Source organism: Styela clava, chromosome 11, assembly GCF_964204865.1.
Source record: "Styela clava chromosome 11, kaStyClav1.hap1.2, whole genome shotgun sequence".
NCBI classification, from domain to species: Eukaryota; Metazoa; Chordata; class Ascidiacea; order Stolidobranchia; family Styelidae; genus Styela; species Styela clava.
The window spans coordinates 18903291-18925440 of record NC_135260.1 but is presented as its reverse complement, the minus strand read 5'-3'; the positions used below and the strand labels follow the sequence as shown (position 1 = coordinate 18925440).

Genomic DNA, 22150 nt, shown 5'->3' with positions numbered 1-22150 from the left:
TGTGTCACCAGCATACTAAGGCCAGGCTGAAATGATTTTATAGTACCAACTCTAACGAGGTCACATGATCATGGGTTAATCTGGATCTTTGCGAATGTTTAATTAATTCCAGTATTGCAAAAAAGTTACTTTTATCATTTCATGAATAGATCAGTAAAAAAACAAATGACAGATTTTTTCGATAAGACATTTCGCGCCACATTGCATGGCATAGGATTGCTTGAATTATTATTGATATTGATTTTTAGTAACTAAGTCGTTGTATAATTATATTAATATACAAACACATGGAAATTTTCTGTTCGAAGTTGGTCTTCGAATTTGTCATATTGACTGCTGAGCTTATTGTGTTTTTTCATTGTCCTGATGGAAATATGACAAATTAAACAATGTGCTTCAGAATTTTGTGAAATGCAGAAATATTTCAACTCCCATTTTCTTCGAAAATGCCTCATTCTTCATGTACTTTGCGTTTAATTTAATCACTCAAGTGTTTTATTCAAGTATTCTTTTGCTAGCTTGATGTGTATTTTTAATTGGGTCAAAATGTTTTCCAAAACTACTTTCAGTAAATTGCTTTCTGTGTGAATATTCAATTTCACTTTAAAAGGTTCGAAAAATCTATTACATTTAGATAAAAAAAACTCCAAAATACTATTACAATTATTGTTAAACGTTCGAGGGCCGCACTGGAAGTTCTCTGGGGCCGCGAGTTTGATATCGCTGGTCTAGATTGAAGTTGTCCAAAATATATAACAGTATTTTATCATGAATCATGATTATACCCTTTCCTGAATTTCTTCTATAGTACTACCAAAAGTTGATGAATCAAATATAACATAGGTGTAGTGAGTGACCCGTAATCCTCATTTTCCAAAGCTGTTTTAGGTATGTCTGGCGTGTTTTGTGTCTTTTTACAAATAAGACCGCTTTTGCAATCTTACGCTTTGGAATTTTTAGTTATTTTCCTGCAGCCCTGCAGGATGTAGGGGCCATACACAACTCTACCGGAGGATCAAATGTCTTTGCATGCCTCCATAGGATGTTCTTCTATTGCAAACATTTATGGAGTATTTTAATTATATAGCAGTCTATATGATTTAGATTGGAAAAGCTAATAAATCCAATATCTCATGTTTTATGTAAAAATTGTTTTACTGAATTTGGTATATAAACCAACTAATAAAGGGGTTTAGTCAGAAAATTACAAGCATTCGTGGCTCCAAATACTTGAGAGATCAGACTATACAATATAGACCGGTATGAGTGAAATGTTAGGTGAACTTGTTAACCCCTTGATTCAATACACAAATGAAAGTGAATGAGCAATAATATGTTACAGCAATGAGTATGTATCCTCACTGATTAAAAAAAAATCTAAATGGAGGTGCATGAAATATTTGAAACCATAAGGGGTAAGTAAATATGCAATTTCGGCAAATGGGCAACTACGTACCGTACTGAATTAATAACTTCGTAGTATTTGACAAAAGCTGGCTTTCCCACATGTACCTAACAATGCGATGCCCGGGTGTGATATACAACAATAGTATTTACCTTACTCTTTTCCGATTTCTTTTTACCTTCAATTTTCCAATATATCATTAAAATCGACAACAACTGTCAAAGCAGGCACGAACACCATTCGTGGCTTCGTGCTATGCCTTGAAAGCAGCACACATCAACGGCCGGCAACCAACTTGCCTAATGTTAAACAAGTTCATGGACGCCATCTTGTGCCATATTTGGGAAACGCGAAACAATGGAGTCTTATGGGAAATTTTCGTCGTGTTGTTGTACCGAATCGAATAAGTCCGCTGTTATAAGGGCTAGAATGAAACTGAAGGGTGGATTTTGAACTTTAAGATATATGCTATCTAAATATATAACGCAATTAAGAATAACAACTATCTAATGCGTGACCCCACACACAGCATAGAACCATTTTTGATCATTTATTCAAAGATTTTATAGTGATACGCTAATTTGAGGCAGTAAAATGTCTCCGCAACAATCCTACAATGTCATTTGTTCTTTTAGCGCAGCTTGGAGCCGAGCAGTAAAACATTATGGAGCTTGACAGACAAAATATGTTAACCAGAAAATAGAAACGGCCATTGAAGCAAAGTTGGGTCGGCCGGTAATTTCGACGAATAAATACAACTTTTCATCTGTGACGTCATAAGAAACGCCATTGTCAAATGGTTAATTATGACGATTAGAATGGCCAATTTACTTCGGAAGCAACTCGGAACCGGTATAATTGTCTTCAAAGACAATTTAATGTACTATAAATGTAATTTGGCCAACATGAAAGGAAATTGGCATGTTCGGCTAAGATTCTACTTCAAAATACGACCTTCAAAATTTTTCTACCCAAAATATTAGTGAAAATAATAGGTATGTTTCAATAATTGTGTTGGAACTTCTCATAAGGCGCCGTAGTAATTTGCCGAGAACAATAGGCACAAGATGGCGTCCATTGTCTGAGCGTTGCCTCGCTTATATTATATATACGCTTTGGCACACATCTGCTCGTTTTCGTCTCGTCAAGTATGTGCATTGGAGCGTGCTATCGGATACGATCTTCGGCCAAAACTGCCGGAGTTGCGCATCATGTTGTTTAATGTCATTGATTGCGATCATGATATCTTCCTACTAAAATGGCTATAGGATAGGATTTACATATTCATCCCGGGGAGAGGAAAGCCGATAAGACGGCATATCCTTATGGCGAACCACGACCTCTCGTCCGGTTATCATTCCAAGTCGGGTATGGGATTAGTTATTGGACACGTAGTGGACATAACGATCGTTTCAATATTATGTTGTTGTTGTTCTTGTTCTTTGACACGTTTTTAAAAAGTCGCTTTTCTCTTCGAATACTGGACCAATTGCTTTGGAATTTTCAGTGGTTAAAGATTAATTTTTTCGCTAGAAGGCTATTACTTTTATTTATTTCAAAATTTTGCGTGAATTCTATGAAATTTGATATTTCGTCTAAAATATTGCTGTATTATTTTTTATCCATGGGAACACGGATTTTAGTCAGTGTCATGACTGGCTGTACGTTTTGATTCTGCAAAATTCTTGCTACTGGAAATTCAGAACTTTTTTGAGGGTACCGGTAGCGTCAAAGGTACCGGTAAGGACTGATTCGCTCTGGTCTAACGTGTCCATATATTTGTGCGTAGCTCTCTTGTATTGTTTGTTTTCGGAAGCATGGACTTGGTGGTGGAGGAAGCCGTAACCGACCAGCGGTTACGTGAACCACCCAACGACGGCGAGGAGTCCAGCAATCCTCTCGCACATAATCATCCCTGCATGGGATTCGAGTCTGCGAACCCACGCAGAGTAATTAGAGGTGCGGGGGCGAGCGTATTCCTAACGCTTAGCCCGTTGATCCACACCGCCGCGATCCCGATATTTTCATACTGAAACTGCTATGTCCCTAATCAAATGGTTATGTCCCTACTAAAATGGCTATGGAAAATATCGGGAACGCAATTTAAAAGGTGCCTATAGCCATTTTAGTAGGGGCATAGCCATTTTATAACTACCCGTAGAAAGCCTATGTTATGGCTTTCGTGTCCATATATTTGAGGATCGCACTCTTGCTCTTTTGTTTTAAATCGTATTTATTTGGTCACTATGATAGATACAAAACACAAAACCACAACAAACGGACAAACAAAATACAGAGGACCTGGAGGACGGGCATAACTTAATTGAAAAGTTAAAAACGTACAAGTACGTGCCCGTCCACCAAAAACACGATATAAAATCGGGCAATACTTCTAAATTAAATTTAAAATGTGAGACGTATATATGTAACACAACAGTGCTTTTTCTATAAAACTATGGAATAGAAAACACCCGCGGTGGATGGGCTTTGCTCATGTTGATATATCACGCGATACAAATACCAAAACAGTGGTGAGCTGTAGCCGGACCGGCGTTCTTGGACATTTTATTGCATTTGCGTTCCTGTTGTTGAAATCAAAATATTACAATAAGTCTAGTTTTACTTTTTAACTTAGTTAATAATTTATGTTTTGTCACAGCATAATTCGTAATTCTTCTCTCATCACATCACGCAAATAATTAGTACAGCAGTAACGTGTAATAGAAGTTTCCTTGAATTTTGACCCCATAAAAATTCATCCGTTACATTTCTAAAAATAACATTTGTATTGAATTGCTATGAATATTTTTGTAATTTTACACAGACATATTTCAGATCACTTCTTCATATGTCATCGCAGTCCTTCGGCTCTAGCTTGAAACAGACACAAATTTCTGTAAACGCCCGCGTCATTTTGTTTCATAAGTACACTTAAATATATTACATTTTTGCAAATTAGGTGCGTTCCGGTTGTTACGATTTCCCCAGCTCATCACTGTACCGAAACACACAGCGCATAACATTCTCTAGTCTTTTCGAGCAGACACATCCCACTCGACGACGGCCGGAATGGAATTCATGACAATGACGAAACAATTGCAGTTTTTGCAGCCACTCAGAGTCAGACAGATGTTCAAGCAGGGTTGTAAACATTGCCTCGTTTTTGTAGTTTTGCGTATTGTATAACTTAATTGTCACGATGCCTTCCGAGAAGCTTCAGTTTGGTTTCAGTAATCAAAATTTAGTCTCACGAACGATGTGATTAACTAACGCTAAAATTAGCTATCAGTTAACCACGTGGTTAGATATTTTTTTAATGAAAATGATTGTTTCAAAATTTGAAAAATATTATTTTTTTCAATAGTTAAGTACGGTACGCGGTATAGGGAGAATTTTTTTAAGGTATGTCACAAGTTTAAGTAGAAACATATAGGAATATCACATACTGAAGCGGCATCCTGTATCTGTATATATATATTGAATTGTAAATTATAGCTAACCGCTTGATATTTTTTATTATTTGGTTTTTTTAAACTTTTTTATATAGATGTCAGCTGGACTGTATTGTGTCGAATGTAGATTCTGATGCTGTCATTCAATTAATTCTTTTTACTTTTAAACCATTTATCCCATTGAAGTGGGAATTGCCACGATAGCAACCGAAAATACAACTTCCAATGCGAAAAGACATTTGTGTGGCTCACTAAATGAACTGATGGCTCTTCACTACATCAGCAAAATGTAAACTGTGCAAATCAACTATTGTGTAGGCCGTAGGGTGACCATATTTCCAAACCCGAAAAGAAGGACACATCGTTTGGTAGAACAATATTCCACATGTGCCTTAGATATACATCATATATCTAGTATCAACTAGATTCTTTAGGATTAAAAATAGAAATAACAATAGACGAAGTGACGACAATGCAATTATGCAATCTTGTATTGTCAACGAGCAACTGTAGCCGCAAGTAATGCACCCCGCTTCACTATCAATTAGATCTTTTGCGTGCCTGCCAAACGCCAAACACTATTGCGCTAGCTCCGGTTGAGCCCCATTCAACGGTTAAAATTACTGAATTAGGAGCGCAGTTAGAACTTCACAATAGAGAAGCTCATTTTGTGAATGGTTATAGAAAATAATAATTGTGGTGTAACCTTAGATATCAATATGCAGCGTGGAAATAGTCATTGTTGTGTCACAATGGTGCTGGCAGCAATAATCTTTTGTTGTATAAAAATTGCACTTTTGAGATCGGGAAGATGATACGATAACTCAAAAATGTTGGTAGCTCAGTCATTTCTCAAACTTCATTCAAATGCAAACTTCATTCAAAAGCGTTTTTTAATATATATTGGCAGGGTCTACCTTATGACTTAGCGTTATTTTGAGGCCGTCCAGAACGGATGATAATTTAGTTAAACTCTAATGAAATATTTGTTGCCACAAATTTCATTACTAAGTGAAACTAAAAACGGGTTGCTCCTATATCCATTTATATACACTTATTTCCTACATTCAACCTGTTCGTAAAACCGTAGTGGTATATATTTACGGTAAAACGGAGCTACAATTTTTAAAAAGATTAGAAATGAGGTGTTGCACCGTAAATATGTGGTTGCACAGTGCACACGCAATGGACTTTTCCTCGACCTTGGACCCCCGAAATTTATTCCTATACTTTAACATTGCAAAATTTTCGGGGCTATTTTATAAGTGCTTTGGCGAGTTAGCACCTGTAAAATGGGGTATGTGTTTCAAGCCATTAATATAATTCATCGCATACAACAATTTGTTTTTTAAAAGGACAGTACCGGTAAATTTTTTTAGCCTAGTCTATCACAGCTATTTCTGCACTAATTTTTATTACTGCAAGTAAATTAAAACTAAATTAAAAGCCATCATTATGATTCATCGCATACAACAATGTTTTTTAAAAGTACTGTTGGAGAATTTCAACCTAGTCCATCACAGCTATTTCTACACTATTTTTTAATACTGTAATTATATTAAAACTCCTAGGAAGACAGAGTGATCATTGAATTATCTGATTTACATTTAAGTTTCCGAAACACAACTGAAGACTAACGAATAGAGTTCAAAAACGCGAAAACGAGGTAATGTTTACACCACGCTTGAAAATCTGTTTGAGTGAGAAGAGTGACTGAGCAGATGCGAAAAGGAGCATTTTTACGTCACATTTTGCATCTTGCTGATTGGCCAATGTCACGACGTGAAAAAGAAAGTCACTTTTGGGGGAAAGGTCCGGTCCATAACTTAAAACCCCAAGGTTTTGTAGTAACTTTAGAGCAGGGGTCGCCAACCTGTTGTCGCTCGCGAGCCAAAAATAAAGGTTGCAAGTCATTGGTGGGCCGCACATATTTTTAGAAAGTAAAAAATCGAATGGATCACGCACAGATCAGAAGTTAAATTTTGAGCAGCGCGCGAAGACTGACCATTTGAATATTTTTTGCGCCATCAAACCATTTGCACTTAGCATCAACTTTTCTGCGTTTGGTTGCCATTTGTCCAAATTATAATTAAATTATAGGCTCATTAAACGAGTAATCATGAATTATATACTTGTGACGTTATAATATAATTTAGTCTACACGTAAATTCTTTTGCGTAAAGAATATAATCGACAAAACAGCTATAATTTGTTACTATAATTCAGTGAAGCGTCGCGGGCCGGATTATATTGCTCCGCGGGCCGGATCCGGCTCGCAGGCTGTAGGTTGCCGACCCCTGCTTTAGAGCGTCCTCAGAGGACATAAAATTTTTAACTAAAAAGAAGTACAAATTCCCCAAAAGGAGGACGTATGGTCACCCTAATGTCTGATTGTGCCAAGGGCTTCGAATCTGACAAATCATGGCATTCATGGGGCTTTTGAACTTAGTAAAATTGTTGGCTTTTTGGCTTTACTATGTCTTGATTTGGCTTTATTTGATCGCTGGGATCTGGAAACCCTGTTCATGACCACAGATTCAAACATGATTGTGTACATTGCGTGAAGACAAGTCTTGTAGAATCAATTCTGCAACTAATATCCTAGGTAAAGTTATCTAATTTATATTGGAACTGTGCTTTTTTACACAAAATGTGTATGATTATGTTTTTACTGTGTTATTAAAAATAAACAATTTCGAGTTAAAAAAAAATAATGATAATAGAACTTTTGTTTTACTAGAATTTAATAATCAGCGTTTTTCACATTTATCATTAAGTCAGTCTAAAACTGTGATGAAAACGACCTCGGCTACTGAGTATTTACGTTTGTAAGGTGTCAGGCCAGCGATAATGAGGCTGTACACTCCGAGCAGTAATCTCGGCGCGCTGCTTCATTATCGCCGATCTGGCACCTTATTTAATCTCTGTGCATGGATATCACCGATTTATATACCTTATCCATTCTTCGGCCCAGTTTCTTTGCCAGGCGCAGCGAAAGTGCCTATCTGTTCCTGGTTTTCTTCTGCAAAAAAGAAATTCCAACTCTATGACTGGAACCTTGTCGTGGTAAGTTGGCTTACAACTAATATCAGTCGGCACTAGGTAAATTTTATACAAGTAGAACTCTTGAGCATGCGTTTTGCACAGCAATCGCTCTGTAGTTGTCTTCTCCTCGAGCATCGATATCGCAGAGCGATGGACCTTTTCCCTACCTTTGACCCCCGAAAAATTCCTCCTATACTTTACCATTGCAAAATTCAAACTCCTAGGAAGACAGAATTATTATTGAATTTATTATTTGAATTATTAAAAATATCAAAAACGCATTTCTATAGACCTAAAACACCGCCGGAGAAAATGCGAAAAGACGAACAACTCACCAGGCCTCTCTGTAGTCGAGTCGTCTCTGGTGAGTTGTCCGTGTAGTCGAGTTATCCGCATCCCATTCTAATTACTGTATAATGCAGTAATGTAATGGGGAAGTATACGCAGATTGCAGTATTTCAGAGCAATAATACTTTTATTTTGTTGTAAGTAGATGCAAAGGTGAGTTCTGGAGTTACGGTACCGGTACCATTAAATTATTATGGCAAATCCTTGTTAATACTAGTACGGTACGGTATCAACCATGGACTGACTATTTCAGTATTTTGTGCAACAGAAAAATAATCATCGCCCAAAATTTTAACAAATGGCGAGCGAGGACTATTTCGATCCTGCGATCTGAATTTTTGTATCCAATTTTAGATACAGAACAAAATTTATCTGGCAATTTAACGCAGTGCAATTGTTGATTGTTTATTCGCAAAAACTTGGGGCCCTTAAATCAAAGAAGATGATGACTTGAGATTGTACCTGACTAAATATCCACAAATATTGAAAAAGCACTGTAAGGGGGGGGTGATACCAAAAAGTTTGAGAACCACTGCTCTAGGCCAAAATTTTGGTTACGCCAGCCGGTATCTCTATTCAACGGTCGGCACAAAATTGTGGGCTAGAGTAACCTTGGTGCTAAATGGTGTTGCTAATATAATATATCTATATTTTCATTTAGCAGTCTATAAACTATTTTTCATTATATTTTTCACTTCAAGATTCTGACACTTGCAACTCTTCTATTCTCAAAACAACGCCTATTTCACATAGACTTTTTCCGGGTCTCCTGTAGTTTCGTACCTAACGTTCTTCTAGTGGGCGTAGCATAACAATTTTTCATAAAAATATTTCAAATCACTATTTTGATGTTTTGTAATTGAAAAATATCTTATTTTATATAAATTAGTTCAAGATTTTACTATGTCGAGACAAAGTTCTCACATTCCTGATTCACCAATCTCAAAAGGCAGCATCAAATTAATGCAGCATGACAAACGCCTTGTACAGCCATCTGCACAAGGGAAGAGAGATGTTGTCAAAGTTGCTGTTGAGGTGAGGGGAATAAGGCAACTTTATGAAATGGATCAGACTAAACGACTTCAGGATATTATCAAAGACCTTTGCAAAGGGGATGCCAATTGGCAAGATTATTCTTTACAAGTTATAGATGAACATGAGCAATATATAACTGAAGCGAATCAGCATGAAGTAAAAGATGGAACAATGTTAAGACTTGTAGCTTCTCCAAATAAAACCGTTGTAGATCTTATGCAATGCCTTCGTCAAAACACTACCCCTTTGGAGGATAAGGTGAATGCTTACAAACGTCTTTCAAAGATTTCAGCTGACCCTACATTTGCTGATATATTCATTCAGAAAAAAGGATTACATTTTATTCTTGAATCAATTGAAAAAGGAACATGTCAGGGTGATTCGCTTGCACATGGTCTTGGAGCTGTCATCGAACTGTTGGATCATGGTACTGTGATGTATGATAATGTATTATCACATGGGTTTATAAGAAAAGTCTCATCGTTTGTGAAGGATTCATCAGAAAATGATGCGACTATACTGCAAAGGTCACTCGCTATATTGGAAGCTGGTGTCATCAACAGTCAGCGATTGTATAATGAAATATCTCAGGAAATCACTGCTATCAATCTTACAACACATGTTCAAAGATCTAACCCAGAAATTCAACATAATACAATTGCTCTCATAAATGCTTTACTGCTTCGGGATCCAAATGAAGGCACAAGAATCACAGGTCGTAAGAAAATTTCTAACCCAATGACACAAAAGCAATTCAGAACTGTAATTCTCAATCATATTATTAGAACATCTAAATCTATTAGCTCTGAGATGGCTCATCAACTATATGTTCTGCAAGTGTTAACATTCAACCTCTTAGAAGAACGAATGAATACAAAGCTCAATCCTCATGACAGCGAACAAAGATCTCATCTGTTCGAACTTCGTAACATAGCTTTTGATTCGACTAGTGAAATTGCACCTTCCCCAACATCAAAGAGGCCTCAAAATATTTCACAATTCAATCCTGTTGATTTCAAGAAGTTAGGTTTTGAAAACTTCAACAATCCAGTTTTAGAATTTGAGGTATTGCCACCCGGAATATTTGCTCTGGATTGTATGAGGTACTTTGCGAGAAATCAACAAGATAACTATGTCAGACTTGTTCTGGAAAATAGTGCACGTGGAGACAAACATGAATGTCCATTTGCTAAAAGTTCTGTTCGGCTGGTGAAAATGATTTGTGAGATTCTAAATATAGGAGAGCAACCTACAGAAACAGGAGAAGATTATTATGCAATGTTTTTCACTCATGATCATGCAATTGAAGAGTTTTATTGCATCTGCACCCAGCTGCTCAATAAAACATGGAAAGAAATGAGTGCTATCAAGGAAGATTTTGATAAAGTTATGAGTGTTGTCCATGATCAGATTCTTATTGGATTAACGGCACAGCCACAACCCTCATCTCTCGATATTTTCAAATCCAAGTTATACAACTACTCTGAAATTCTCAAAATAAGACGGCGAGAAATGCTTGAAAAGGAGGAATTTGATTCTCAAGCGAAACCAGTCCTTGAACTGCAAAAAGAACTCAAGCCTGAAATTTTAGATCTAGTCAAAGAACAAAGGTTGAATGTGTTAAAGGCAGGAACAGTCTTTCACAAAATATCAAGCAAAAAATTTCGAGAAAAGTCTCACTGGTGTTGCCGACTCTCTCACAATCATAAATATCTTCACTACTGTGATGTAGACAGCAACAAAGACAAACCATCAATTGAAGAAATGACTGGCAAGTTAGAGATAGCGGATTGTAAAGATGTAATTTTTGGTAAAAGTTGTCCCCACATGAGAAATCAAAAAGTTCATAAAGCGACTGCCGATCTTGCATTTTCTATTTCTTATGATCCTGATGAATTTCTCAACTTTGTTGCTCCAGATAAAGAAACATGGATGCATTGGGCAGATGGGATGAATGCTCTTCTTGGCAAACCGATGTCAAGTGATAAAGCCAAGTTAGATATGGATATGTTACTTGCAATGGAAATGAAGCTACGACTTCTTGAGCTTGAAAACATACATATACCAGATCACCCACCACCTATACCCCCACCCCCAGATAACTTCAATTTTGCTTATAATTACTGAATATCTTTATCAATTTTATTAATCAGAACAGTTGTTTAATCCTTGGCCTAAAAACATATCTCTGTCCAAGCATTATCTTTTAATCCGAATTTAGTAAAGCAAAGATAATGTTTAACTTTAAATCACTTTGGTTGAAGCAATCATAATATTATTACTATGATAAATATTGTATCAATTATTATTCATATACTCAAGCTTCTTCCACCTACAGAAAAGATTTTTTAATTTTTTCGAAATGATTCTGCAAAATTCAATTTGAATAAATATGCTACGATGCTGCATTAGATCAGTTCCCTTCGGAAAATTCACTGAAGCCTTCAATCAAGCATTTTTAATCTTTTCTATACTCATGTGTTGTTCATACTGTTTCTTGTTGTTAAGCGGAAATAATCCAGAACTTGATATATATTCAAGAATCTTTCTATCAAAATACTTTACTGCTTATGTTTCATTTAAATATTGAATGAGCAGAAGTTTTGTTTAAAACCTTAAATGTTAGTTATTTTGTATCTTTTCTTTAGAAAATTTGTTAACGAATTGTTTCTATCTTATTGGTAATCCATAGCAGGTCTTGGGGGTATTTTATAACAGCAAGTCCCAATTCTGACATTTTTCGTTGGTAATTAAGCTACTGGAATGGAAATATGTATTTTTTACCATATTTAGGGATATAAGTTTGCTGCAATATTCCAAAGTGCGGACTCGTTGATATGGTGTTTTTCGTAAAAATGTGCACTAATCAAATTTGCAGGCGTACACCATTTGTGTCCTGTATATCCATGTATTATTTGGCTAATGAGTTTATTTTTTATATTAATTGCATATATTGTATTAAATAACCAGATATGTCTCTTTCAATGCTTCATGATTACCATTTTTTTAATATTTTTAATTGGGATTATTGACCAAAATGGTGATAACCAGTTGACATTATATTATAAAAGTAGCAAATTCCTTAGTGTATATTGAGTTTGAAAGTTTAAGGTCTTGAAACGCGTAGGCCCCTAGGTATCCTGCATCATTTTTGGATGGCCTGATTTTCCTGCTTGGTGCCGAAGTGCGGCATTTTTTTAAAGCAATCCTGATTGCCCAGAAGGTCATTTTTAAGTTCTAAATATTTGATTCAATATTTCTTTTGGTAGTACGAGTTACGTGTTTGTGGTCAGATACTGGCGAGTCCTGAAGCAGAGATGGCCAATACCGAATAATTCACTATTTCGAATAGTAGTAACGCTTTTGATATTTATTACGTACGAAAATACGAATCAAAAATTAATCAGAATCGGGCAGTTCACACTTTTTATGTCCACAGATTGTCGTGTTATTTCAATATAGGATTGCTTTTATTTTTTTGCAAGTTGACGCAACCATGAAATGCGTTGGACACATTAAATTTTACGGCGAGGCATTTTATATGCGGGTATTGGCGATGGATTTGAATATTTTGCGCAACAATAAATCATCCAAGTGAAAAGTCGATTCTTTTATCCATTGTTATCTGAATTATTTGCCAAAAATAGCGCGAACGCTGGCACAGAGGATAAACTATAATCAAATTGCCGATTCTATTTCATCGTCATTACAATAGGTTTTATTTACATGGCAATATGGTAAGATTTCCCTCGAAAACGAAACACCTTGCTGGCGGCGAAAAGTGGATATTATTCGAAAATTAGCCGAAAAAGTATTCGAATACTTCGGTTTTCGATTCCTTTTGGACAACCATGCCCCGAAGGTAGCAACTTTAGCATTGTAGCATTTAAATTAGGGGAAAAAAGTGGATTCCGGTAACACGACAATTATGAACAATAGAGAGTGACATATAACGGTATCGGACGTTTCATTGATATCGATAATCGTATCAGCTAAAAACAGGCCGATATATAGCTCTTTGATCGCATGTTTTAAAGTACAAGCTTTATAGAGCAGGGGTGGGCGAAAATTTTTTGTGTCTCAAAAACTCTGCAACTGCATTACTCTCCATGTTTTCATCTGCATATTATGCTTGTGAATCTTGGTTCTCAGTTATGAACTTTATTGAGTCTCGTAATGGGAGTAGCCCGAAAGATGAAACCAGTAAGTAGTTCGTGTATTTCTCTGGAAGCTATAAGGTATAAACCCAATATAAAAACTCCATCAGCGGTAATGCTGCAGCATAAGTCTCACTGATATAGTATAAGAATAGTAATCAAATCTATTTGTCGGACTGATATTTTTCCGATTGGTGAATCTGGCAGTACACGTTTATAAGGTTTATTATTGTGCATCTCTGCTTTGAAAGTGGCAAAGCATTGTTTTTAATTTTGGTCGGCACGCGGAACCAATTTGTTTAAATTTAGCCGATTTTGGCACGCCGACTGAAAAAGGTTGCCCACCCTGGTATAGAGGAATGGATTATCCACCGACTTATACATGAAGTGTAGGATAGGAGTGGCGAACCTGGATCAGAAATTTCATTGCGCAAAAGAAGACCGTGAGTCATAGATTTTTACTCAACGACTGTGCCATCGAGAAACATGCTGTTGAGTTTTTTCCTCAACTTAGTTGGTGTTGTGTTCTTGTACTTGATTTTATAAAATTCATGTGCCAAAACATATATATATAGCATATTGGGTTACAACTAGCAAATATATTTTGCTACAGACACGTTTTCGAAAACGTTTATAGCAATGCGACAAATTTTTGATGGTTTCGAATAAGTTTGGAAGGGGTCCCAAATCTGATAAAATTATACTTCTCCATCGGCTTTCAACCGTACGAATGTCGCTACTATCCCGTTGCGTTGTTTTTCTGATTTCTGTCGTTATTAGATCTATAAAATACTGTTTTCCAAACGGCATTGTAAGTGGGAAGAGACTAAATTGCAAAGTAGGATCCAGTTTATAGAGCTGACGTTTTCAACTGATTAGATTTTTTGCTCTGGAAAATATACGATCAACGTACGGTGTTAACTTCTAAAATTCCATGCCATAATATTTTCATTCAACCTAAACAAGGAATGCTGTACGTTAATTTGTAACGTTATTATTCCAACTACAATTCTAAGCAGTACATGGCATTCGATTAAAAAGAAGAATTGATCAAACATACATTATATATATTGAATTAATTTTATTTCATCATGATCCGGAATAAATTCAATTTGAAACCGACAATAGATAAAAGGATACCTGACACGCGGAGTTGGCATTTAACTGTACAGCCCAAATTTAATTAAACATCTTCCGTTGTCGTCGTCCCAAAAATTCAAATTTAGGAACAGTTAGGATGACCATACGTCCCGGTTTAGCCGGAACAGTCCCGATTTTGATAAACTGTCCCGACCGGTAGATTCTAATTTCGTAGGCAGCCCACTGATCTGCCATTCAATTGACTCAGAGAAAACTACTAAACTAGTGGTTCTCAAACTATATAATTTGTCAAGTCTCGCGCCCTACCTCAAAAATAACTAGCTAATAATAAGCCACAAATAGCAGATAGTAAGGCGAAAATATGGTTTATTCAAAAACACGTTGATAATATGTGGATGAAATCGCAATCTCTAAACAATAAAGAAATGTAAATATCCAGAATAAGGCAGGCCAGATCAAATCTAACAAATATTTTTATTTTTAATTAGCTTCACGTCCCCTCAAAAAATTGTCTACGCCCTCCGCGTTTTCAATACGTCAATATATATAACATTTAACGGAAGCTATACTGTGGTTAAATATTAAAAATGCGGAAACAGATTTCAGGTTTTCCAATGATTTGAAAATTACTAACATCCATGAGTTGTATAGAGGACTTGCACGGGTCACGTGACCTTGTTTACTGGACGGCAATAAAACAAAAACGTCCATTTGGCTCCTGTCAGTTGCAAGTCGGATTATACGTTTCCGTTTTGTTTGGCTATTGAAAATGGGTATTTCGTATTGTTCCGGTGGCTGTACGTATAGTATAAACAACGAAATGGATCTTCAGTTATATTCCACTGTTTTCAAAAGATCCGGAACGTCGCGCAATGTGGATGTCGTCGATTGGCAGGACTGCTTGGTGTCAAGTCCAGAAGCCATCTCACTTGTGTTTCACTGTTTGCGGACAGCACTTCGTTGATGGTGAGTCATAATGTGCTGTTATCAATTTTTTTTAAATATTCATAAGCTCCCTCATTTCAATGGAAAGCAGATGACAAACTACTGTTATTGGTAGGCCTACTTGCAGACTTGACTTGTGTAAGGTATTAATCAATAATTGTCATAAGGTATTGTTTCCCTAGTTAGCAGGTAATCTATTAGTAAGTGTGAAAAGTTGAATAGATAACTAAAGTTTGAATTCTCCATCTAAGAATACGCTCGCCACCGCATCTCTGATCCCCCTGGGAGTTTCACAGGTTTCATTCTCATGCGGGGATAGTTATGTGCGAGGGGATTGCAGCTCTCCTCCCACTGAGGGTGGTTCACACGACCGCTGGTCGATTACGACTTCCCCCACCATCAAGTCCATGCTTCTAAAACAAATAACTGGCTAACTAATCCCGACATAAAATGGTAATCGTACGATGTTGCACCTTGCAATCTGTCCCCAACCCCAGATAAATTCTATCCTAAAAACTACCCACATTGGTAGGCATAGTTGCGTTTTAAATTGAAAGAAATCTTCATTAATGGTCAGAAGGTGTTGTCTGATTGTTTTATTAGTTAGCAGGTAATTTATGACTGATCTGATACACAAATTTGGCACTGTCAAATGATGATTAGTGTTTAATTTATTTTCAGGAAAAAGGGAAGATAACCCATTATCAGCTGCTTATGTGTCCCATCGATATTTGAATTTTCGCCATCTCCAGAGAGGAAGAGAATAGTTAGAAAAGGGGGGATTTTGAAGAAAAGCAAAAGGCAGGACCATTTCAACAAATTCTGTTAACTTGTATGCGTTGCAATATTACTTTGCAGTTGTTAGCATAAACATTTATTGTGTCTTTCGACTAGACCTACCACACTTTAAAAGAAGCCGCCTACACCCCTTCTCACTAGATACAACATTCTCACATAATACTGTAAAATATTTGATAGAAATTAACCCCGAGGCATCATATCTTCCATTTGAAAGGGCTGTGGAGGCAGATACATTTTTTACTCTAAATTATGGAATGTTACTTCCAGGTTATCTTATCCTTGCTTATAGATATCTTGAGGTCAGTGACTCCAACTGACCCATGCATGCCACACTGAAAATTCTCTTGTGTATCGATAAAATTAGGCTGTTGGAGCCTTCAGACATTGAAAACAGTCGAATCTGAGCACGATGGATTCATGTGAAACACGTAATATGCATTTATAAGCAAAAATATCCCATCCTGAGCAGCACCGATCCACAACCTCCTGCCTATGGAATCAAAACATTGGACAAATTGGTGTACTGTGCGCATTAACAAATCTTTGCGAATCAAGTGTGCCTTTTGACTAAAGAAAATTTAGCATTGAAATGGTCAATCTCAATATCAACCTAGTATCTGCAGATAAAACCAATTGTTTTTTAAAAATACATTTTTGATGTGCTTTATTTTTCAAATATAATTTATAATTACTGTAAAGTGTGTGATACATTTGGTACCATGAATACCATTTGCAAATTAGCTTGGGTTACACCCCTCTCAAATAAAACTTTAGACTCTTAAGTCATATCTCATAATATTCTTTAAACAAAATGTTGCGGCTAGCCGGCTACCCATCAGAATTTTGTTTCAGATCACAAAGTCGCAATATTACGCCTCGCTAAGTTGCATTGGCAACTGTATCTGGTTGTAGTATCGGTGTCCAACTTTAGACTGAAACCTTCACTCCAGACCCATCGAAACAATTTTTTTTTTTTGATAGGATCGTCTTGAAGTTGCTTTCGTTAAAGCACAATTGACACTAGGCTTGCACGTAATTGACAAAAATCAATTCCGTAATTACGGCCAAATCGATTACGTAATGACCCCGTAATTGCGATATTTTTTTCACACTTTCAAACCTATCATAACAACCAATTTAATCCACTTCTATTCCGAATGGGATATCGACAGTTGGGACAGTTTGGTTTTCATATTTCCGCCAGTACTACACGCCGGCGACAGATGCTAAAGACAAATATCGAGGAGTGAATTCAAATTAATTTTATTCTGATTTTTATCTTTTGTGTTAGCTTTGATTTTCCTTTATCAACTTTATCACCAAATTTTATGCGATCAATTTTATCATTACCAACACTGGTAAGTGGTAATAATTATGAAACGATAGTTGACTTTTTTAAAATCGTATTAACGTATTAATACGAGTTTCGTATTAAATAAAAATTCCGGGTTTCTAATTTATAAATCAACGACGAGCGTATTCTCCCGTTTGATTATACTTGCGCTTGCCTCGCGACGAAGACTTGTTATTGTACCGTTTTTTTACATTATCCGACTTTACTACCTAGTTAGCATTTTATAATAATTATTGATGCCGACTTATTGACGATATTTCGATTACCATGCTTCTTTTTACATTAAATCATTTCGCGGCCTAAATGTTATAACATTATTTGCGATAAATTTAGATCAAATATTAATTATTTGCGCATAATTTAAATACCGTACTTATATGACATGCCTTCTCCGAAAATACAAAGTTATATCGCAAAACAATGCATTTTGTGACATTTATTTTGCACTCACGAAAATATTAATTTACTTTTCTAACTCAAGTCGACAATCCTATCGGCTAAGATCGACACAAGTTTGGTCGAGTGCCGGTGGTATTTGAGTCGACGATAAATCAAAATAAGTTGCCGCATTTGGTAAAGACTTAAAGATTTTGTAAAGACATATTTGGCCGAAATAGTGCGAGGCATTGTGAAAACAAGGCCAAGTACGGACAGATATATAACGATAAAACCGGTAACAGAACATCAAGATTTTGTAATAGAAAATGGATCTCGCGCAGAATAAACATGGGAAATCCCGTCTTTTTGTTGTTTCTCTGCCGTCTGAGTCGCTTTACCGATGCCGAAAAGACTAAGTTGCGTTGGTTCATTACGCAATTTCTCTTCCGTCGTCATATTGCTGTTTGATAAGCGCGACATTAATTATCACGGCATTTACAAATAGACCATGTTTGGTAAGTTGATCTCTTACATTCTTTAGTCATTTCACCCGAAGAAGTTGAAACCAGGTGTGTTGGCGTCCATCGGTCTCAACACAATTCTATCCCATATCTACGCTTAATATGTACATTTGCCATGCTAGATAAGTTGATAATAGGTTAGTAAATGGCAGCGCGTTATGCCTTCTCCGTCTGCGTAACAAGAGAGAGAAAAACGGCTGCGAATACCGGAACTCTAACAAACTTTAATTTTTTACAATCGACGGAATTGACTGCTCTGAAGAGAGCTCGTTTCAATCGCGAAAGCGCTCGACCAATAATTACGAATTTACGTAATTCGTAACTTCGCTTCCGTAACTCGAAATAATTCCGTAAATCCGTAAATTACGTGCAAGCCTAATTGACACTTTATCTACACCAATCCACAGTAATCACAAGTTACTTTGTCATTACGATAAGCATTAATAAAAGGATATAGGCCGCGAGCCGAGGCCATTTATCTTTCAGTTTCGTAGCGCACATCAGGTTTACATTTTAAAACGCACATTTTAAAATGTTCCTTAGAAATTTAGTAACAAATATTGCCTTGTTCCCACTTCCAAAAGTTGCACGTTTTACAGAAAAGACGCTTTTACTACAATAAATATGTGTTACCATCTGTCCTATTTTCTCTGCTTTTCCGGTATCGTGGGCCAATGAACGCAGACTTCTGCAAGACGTAACAGTCAAGTTAGTCAGCTGTAGGTGGATCCCCAGTGGTCGGATGAATATCAGATGTACTACAACTGCTCGCTTTTGCGTTGAGTGGCCTTTTCATAGTTTTTTTCATTTCCGGTAATATTAGTTCAGTTATTCTAAGGAGGTGTTGAAAAGTATAGGTAAGATATCAAACACTTGCATATCCTTACCATAAATAGCAATTTTAGTTGAGCACTAGCTCATAAGACGTTGTTAAATAGGTACGGTGCGGTAACTCCAAGGAAGGCTAGACCTAGAATAATATGTCACAAACAACGATATTTTCTGGCTTGCATGAAATGTTTATGATTAATTTAATGACTCTTCTTGACTATTCAGCAGACTTATACTACTATATACAGATATAGGCCACAGCATATTTGGAAATAGAAATGAATGGCTGTTTCTGTAATGCACGGTTGTGTGAAAGAGAAGAAAATCAATTTTACAAATTTCGGTTGGTCTAAATCTAAATTCATAGAGTCGACAAGAACCTGGGAAGCAATGATAAGTTATGCCGGAGTGGAAAGAAAGGTAGCATTGGAAACGATTGAGAGGTGAGAAATCAAGTTGTATACAAACAGTTGATGTTTTAAAATATAGTCTATAGTCCATACTCATACTGTCATAGGACATTTCAGACTGTGATATATCAAAATTTAGTGTAGATATAGTCTAGTACCGGCAATGGTATGCAAACACTGCTGGACTGTAGTACATGCAATGAGCATATATACGCTCATTTAGTACATCAGATAATGTATTCAAGGTATTAGTTAGTATTTAGGGGTATTTTTAAACTCATGCTGCTCCCAATATCATTTTCTTCCTCATTTTAGATACTATACTACAAAAGAAAACGGCAATGTTCCACCAATCCGACCTAACGCAGGCTCTGATCCCTGCTGCTATCAGTGCTATAAAATGGATTAAACAAGAAGTCTTGAAGCTTAAAGGTATATGAGAATCATAATAGTTGCAAACAGCTTAGATGGGGTATTCATATTGAAATACTTTAACACTTTTCTGCAATTGGAACTGCCCATCAAATTCATGTTGGAGACTTCATTGAGATTTTCAATTCATTTTTTTCCCTCGACTATGAAGATCTTTTGAAGTTAACGAGGCATTAATAAATAAAGCTGAGGAATTTGAAGAGGATATGAAGAATGTAAATGATATCAGGGCACGTCTATTTAACACTGTCAAACATAAGGATTGTACTCTCCACCCAACAATGATTCACTGAAGAAGCATGTGGCCCTCAAATCAGTTCTTGAGTTGGCAAACTGCAAGTGTAAGAAAAATAGTCAAAATAATTTATGAAAGTGTGCCAAAATCAACTTAAATTGCACAGATTTTTGTTTTTGTATTTTGCAAAAATCACAGTACACTTATAGAGGAAAAGTCGATTTTTGAGATTTGGATTTTGAGTGGATTTCGAAAACAATTCAGAAGAAAGTGAATTAGATATTACTGTTGATTTAATAAGTATCATTTATTTGTTTTGTTTTTTGGACATTTGTTAGTGTCGTAGTCCTGTTTCTAGAAATATTATTGCCTTTGTTCAAATACATAACCACATAAACTAAAAAAAGATTAATTGTAAATTGTAATATTTCTGTTCACTATGTTATGTACATTATGTTTTTGCGGTAAATTTCCAAGTGAGAAATAACTGATTTATTTGTGTTTTCGTGCTCACGATGTTAATTTGTGACTTCATTGCTTAAAAATAAATACGTTTGATAGCTTCTATAAAATGGATGTAGCTTTTTATGCTGTTCTTGTTGTAAACTGCTTGTTGTTATTACATAAAATTTATTTATGTGAATCAGCGTTGTTGGTGTCGCTGCTTTAGAGGTCACTCCCGATTCCTGTCACACAATTAAAGTATTTTTTGTTGTTGGTTACATGTATGCCATATTTTTCGTAATCTACCTAATAAATTATGATTGACTGAGGAAGTCCGATTTTGGTCAGGCAAAACATTACAGGAATACATTTGTGTTAGTGTGCTGTAGGGCTCTCGAATTGCATAGTTCTTATGTATGTGTTGTAAACTTATGGTTATTGAATTTCCGGGAACCTCTTATATTCAATTTCGCACTAGGATTGTGGAACAAGCTGTAATGCGTTCATTATGTTCGTTTTCACACAAAACTGAAGAATTTATTTAGTTACCAGATGTGCGCTACGAAACTCATTTTCTGGGCGTTTTCATGGCTTCGTCTCACGGCCCATATCCGTGGTAAGGATCTACAAGTGTTTAATAACTCACTTATACATTTTTCAACAACGTCTTAGCATAACTTAACTAATAATAACTAAACAGGGCTATGGAAAGCCTGCCCAACTCAGCGCAAGGTCAAGCAGTAATAACTAATATTCATCCGCTCGCTAACAGCTGGTTTAATTCAATTGTTACGTCATGCTGAAGTCATTGTTCATTGCCGAAAATGTAGAGAATATAGGACAGATCGTAGCACATATTTCTTGTAGTAGAAGAGTCTTTTCCGTAAAACGTGCAACTTTTGGAAGTGGGAACAAGGCAATATTTGTTACTGAATTTTTAAGAAACATTTTAAAATCATTTTCAGGTAGTTACCTGATGTGCGCTACGAAACTCACTTTCTAGGCGTTTTTCAGAGCCTCGGCTCGCGGCCTAATACTGAGGATGTATTATCAAGTCATGCGAGCTGAGGTCTTGTGCCACTGTGGTCTTGTTGCAACTTATACTTTGCCATCCATCTATTCCATGGTCGCACCCATATCTGTAAGATAATGGATACAGATAGAGTTTTCATAAAATCTAACGATCAAGGAGTGTGAAATTTATGTCCATATCCCACCACAGCCACTAGTCGTAAATGAATTTGATTCCGGGTAGC

General features: G+C 36.2%; 1 protein-coding gene and 2 long non-coding RNA genes across 4 annotated transcripts; all 3 read left to right on the top strand.

The window, feature by feature from the left end:
• The first annotated feature begins 8227 nt into the window (after nucleotides 1–8227).
• Nucleotides 8228–12365, top strand: LOC120347407 (engulfment and cell motility protein 1-like). Its single transcript, XM_039417336.2, has one exon. The coding sequence runs from the start codon at nucleotides 9154–9156 to the stop codon at nucleotides 11410–11412; it is 2259 nt and encodes a 752-aa protein (XP_039273270.2). The 5' UTR covers nucleotides 8228–9153; the 3' UTR covers nucleotides 11413–12365.
• A 2891-nt stretch (nucleotides 12366–15256) lies between these two features.
• LOC144429698 (uncharacterized) lies at nucleotides 15257–18919 on the top strand. Its single transcript, XR_013479004.1, has 2 exons — nucleotides 15257–15509; nucleotides 16170–18919. It is a non-coding gene; the product is annotated as an uncharacterized LOC144429698 (long non-coding RNA).
• Nucleotides 18920–19373: 454 nt separating this feature from the next.
• Nucleotides 19374–20853, top strand: LOC144429965 (uncharacterized). Of its 2 annotated transcripts, XR_013479206.1 has the most exons (3): nucleotides 19374–19816; nucleotides 20099–20215; nucleotides 20367–20853. It is a non-coding gene; the product is annotated as an uncharacterized LOC144429965 (long non-coding RNA). The 2 variants fall into 2 exon arrangements; XR_013479205.1 differs by having other exon boundaries at nucleotides 20099–20853.
• The last annotated feature ends 1297 nt before the right edge of the window (nucleotides 20854–22150 follow it).

What these genes read in the sequence shown, in the direction of transcription:
- LOC120347407 (XM_039417336.2), top strand. Translation starts at nt 9,154, where the DNA reads ATGTCGAGACAAAGTTCTCACATTCCTGATTCACCAATCTCAAAAGGC.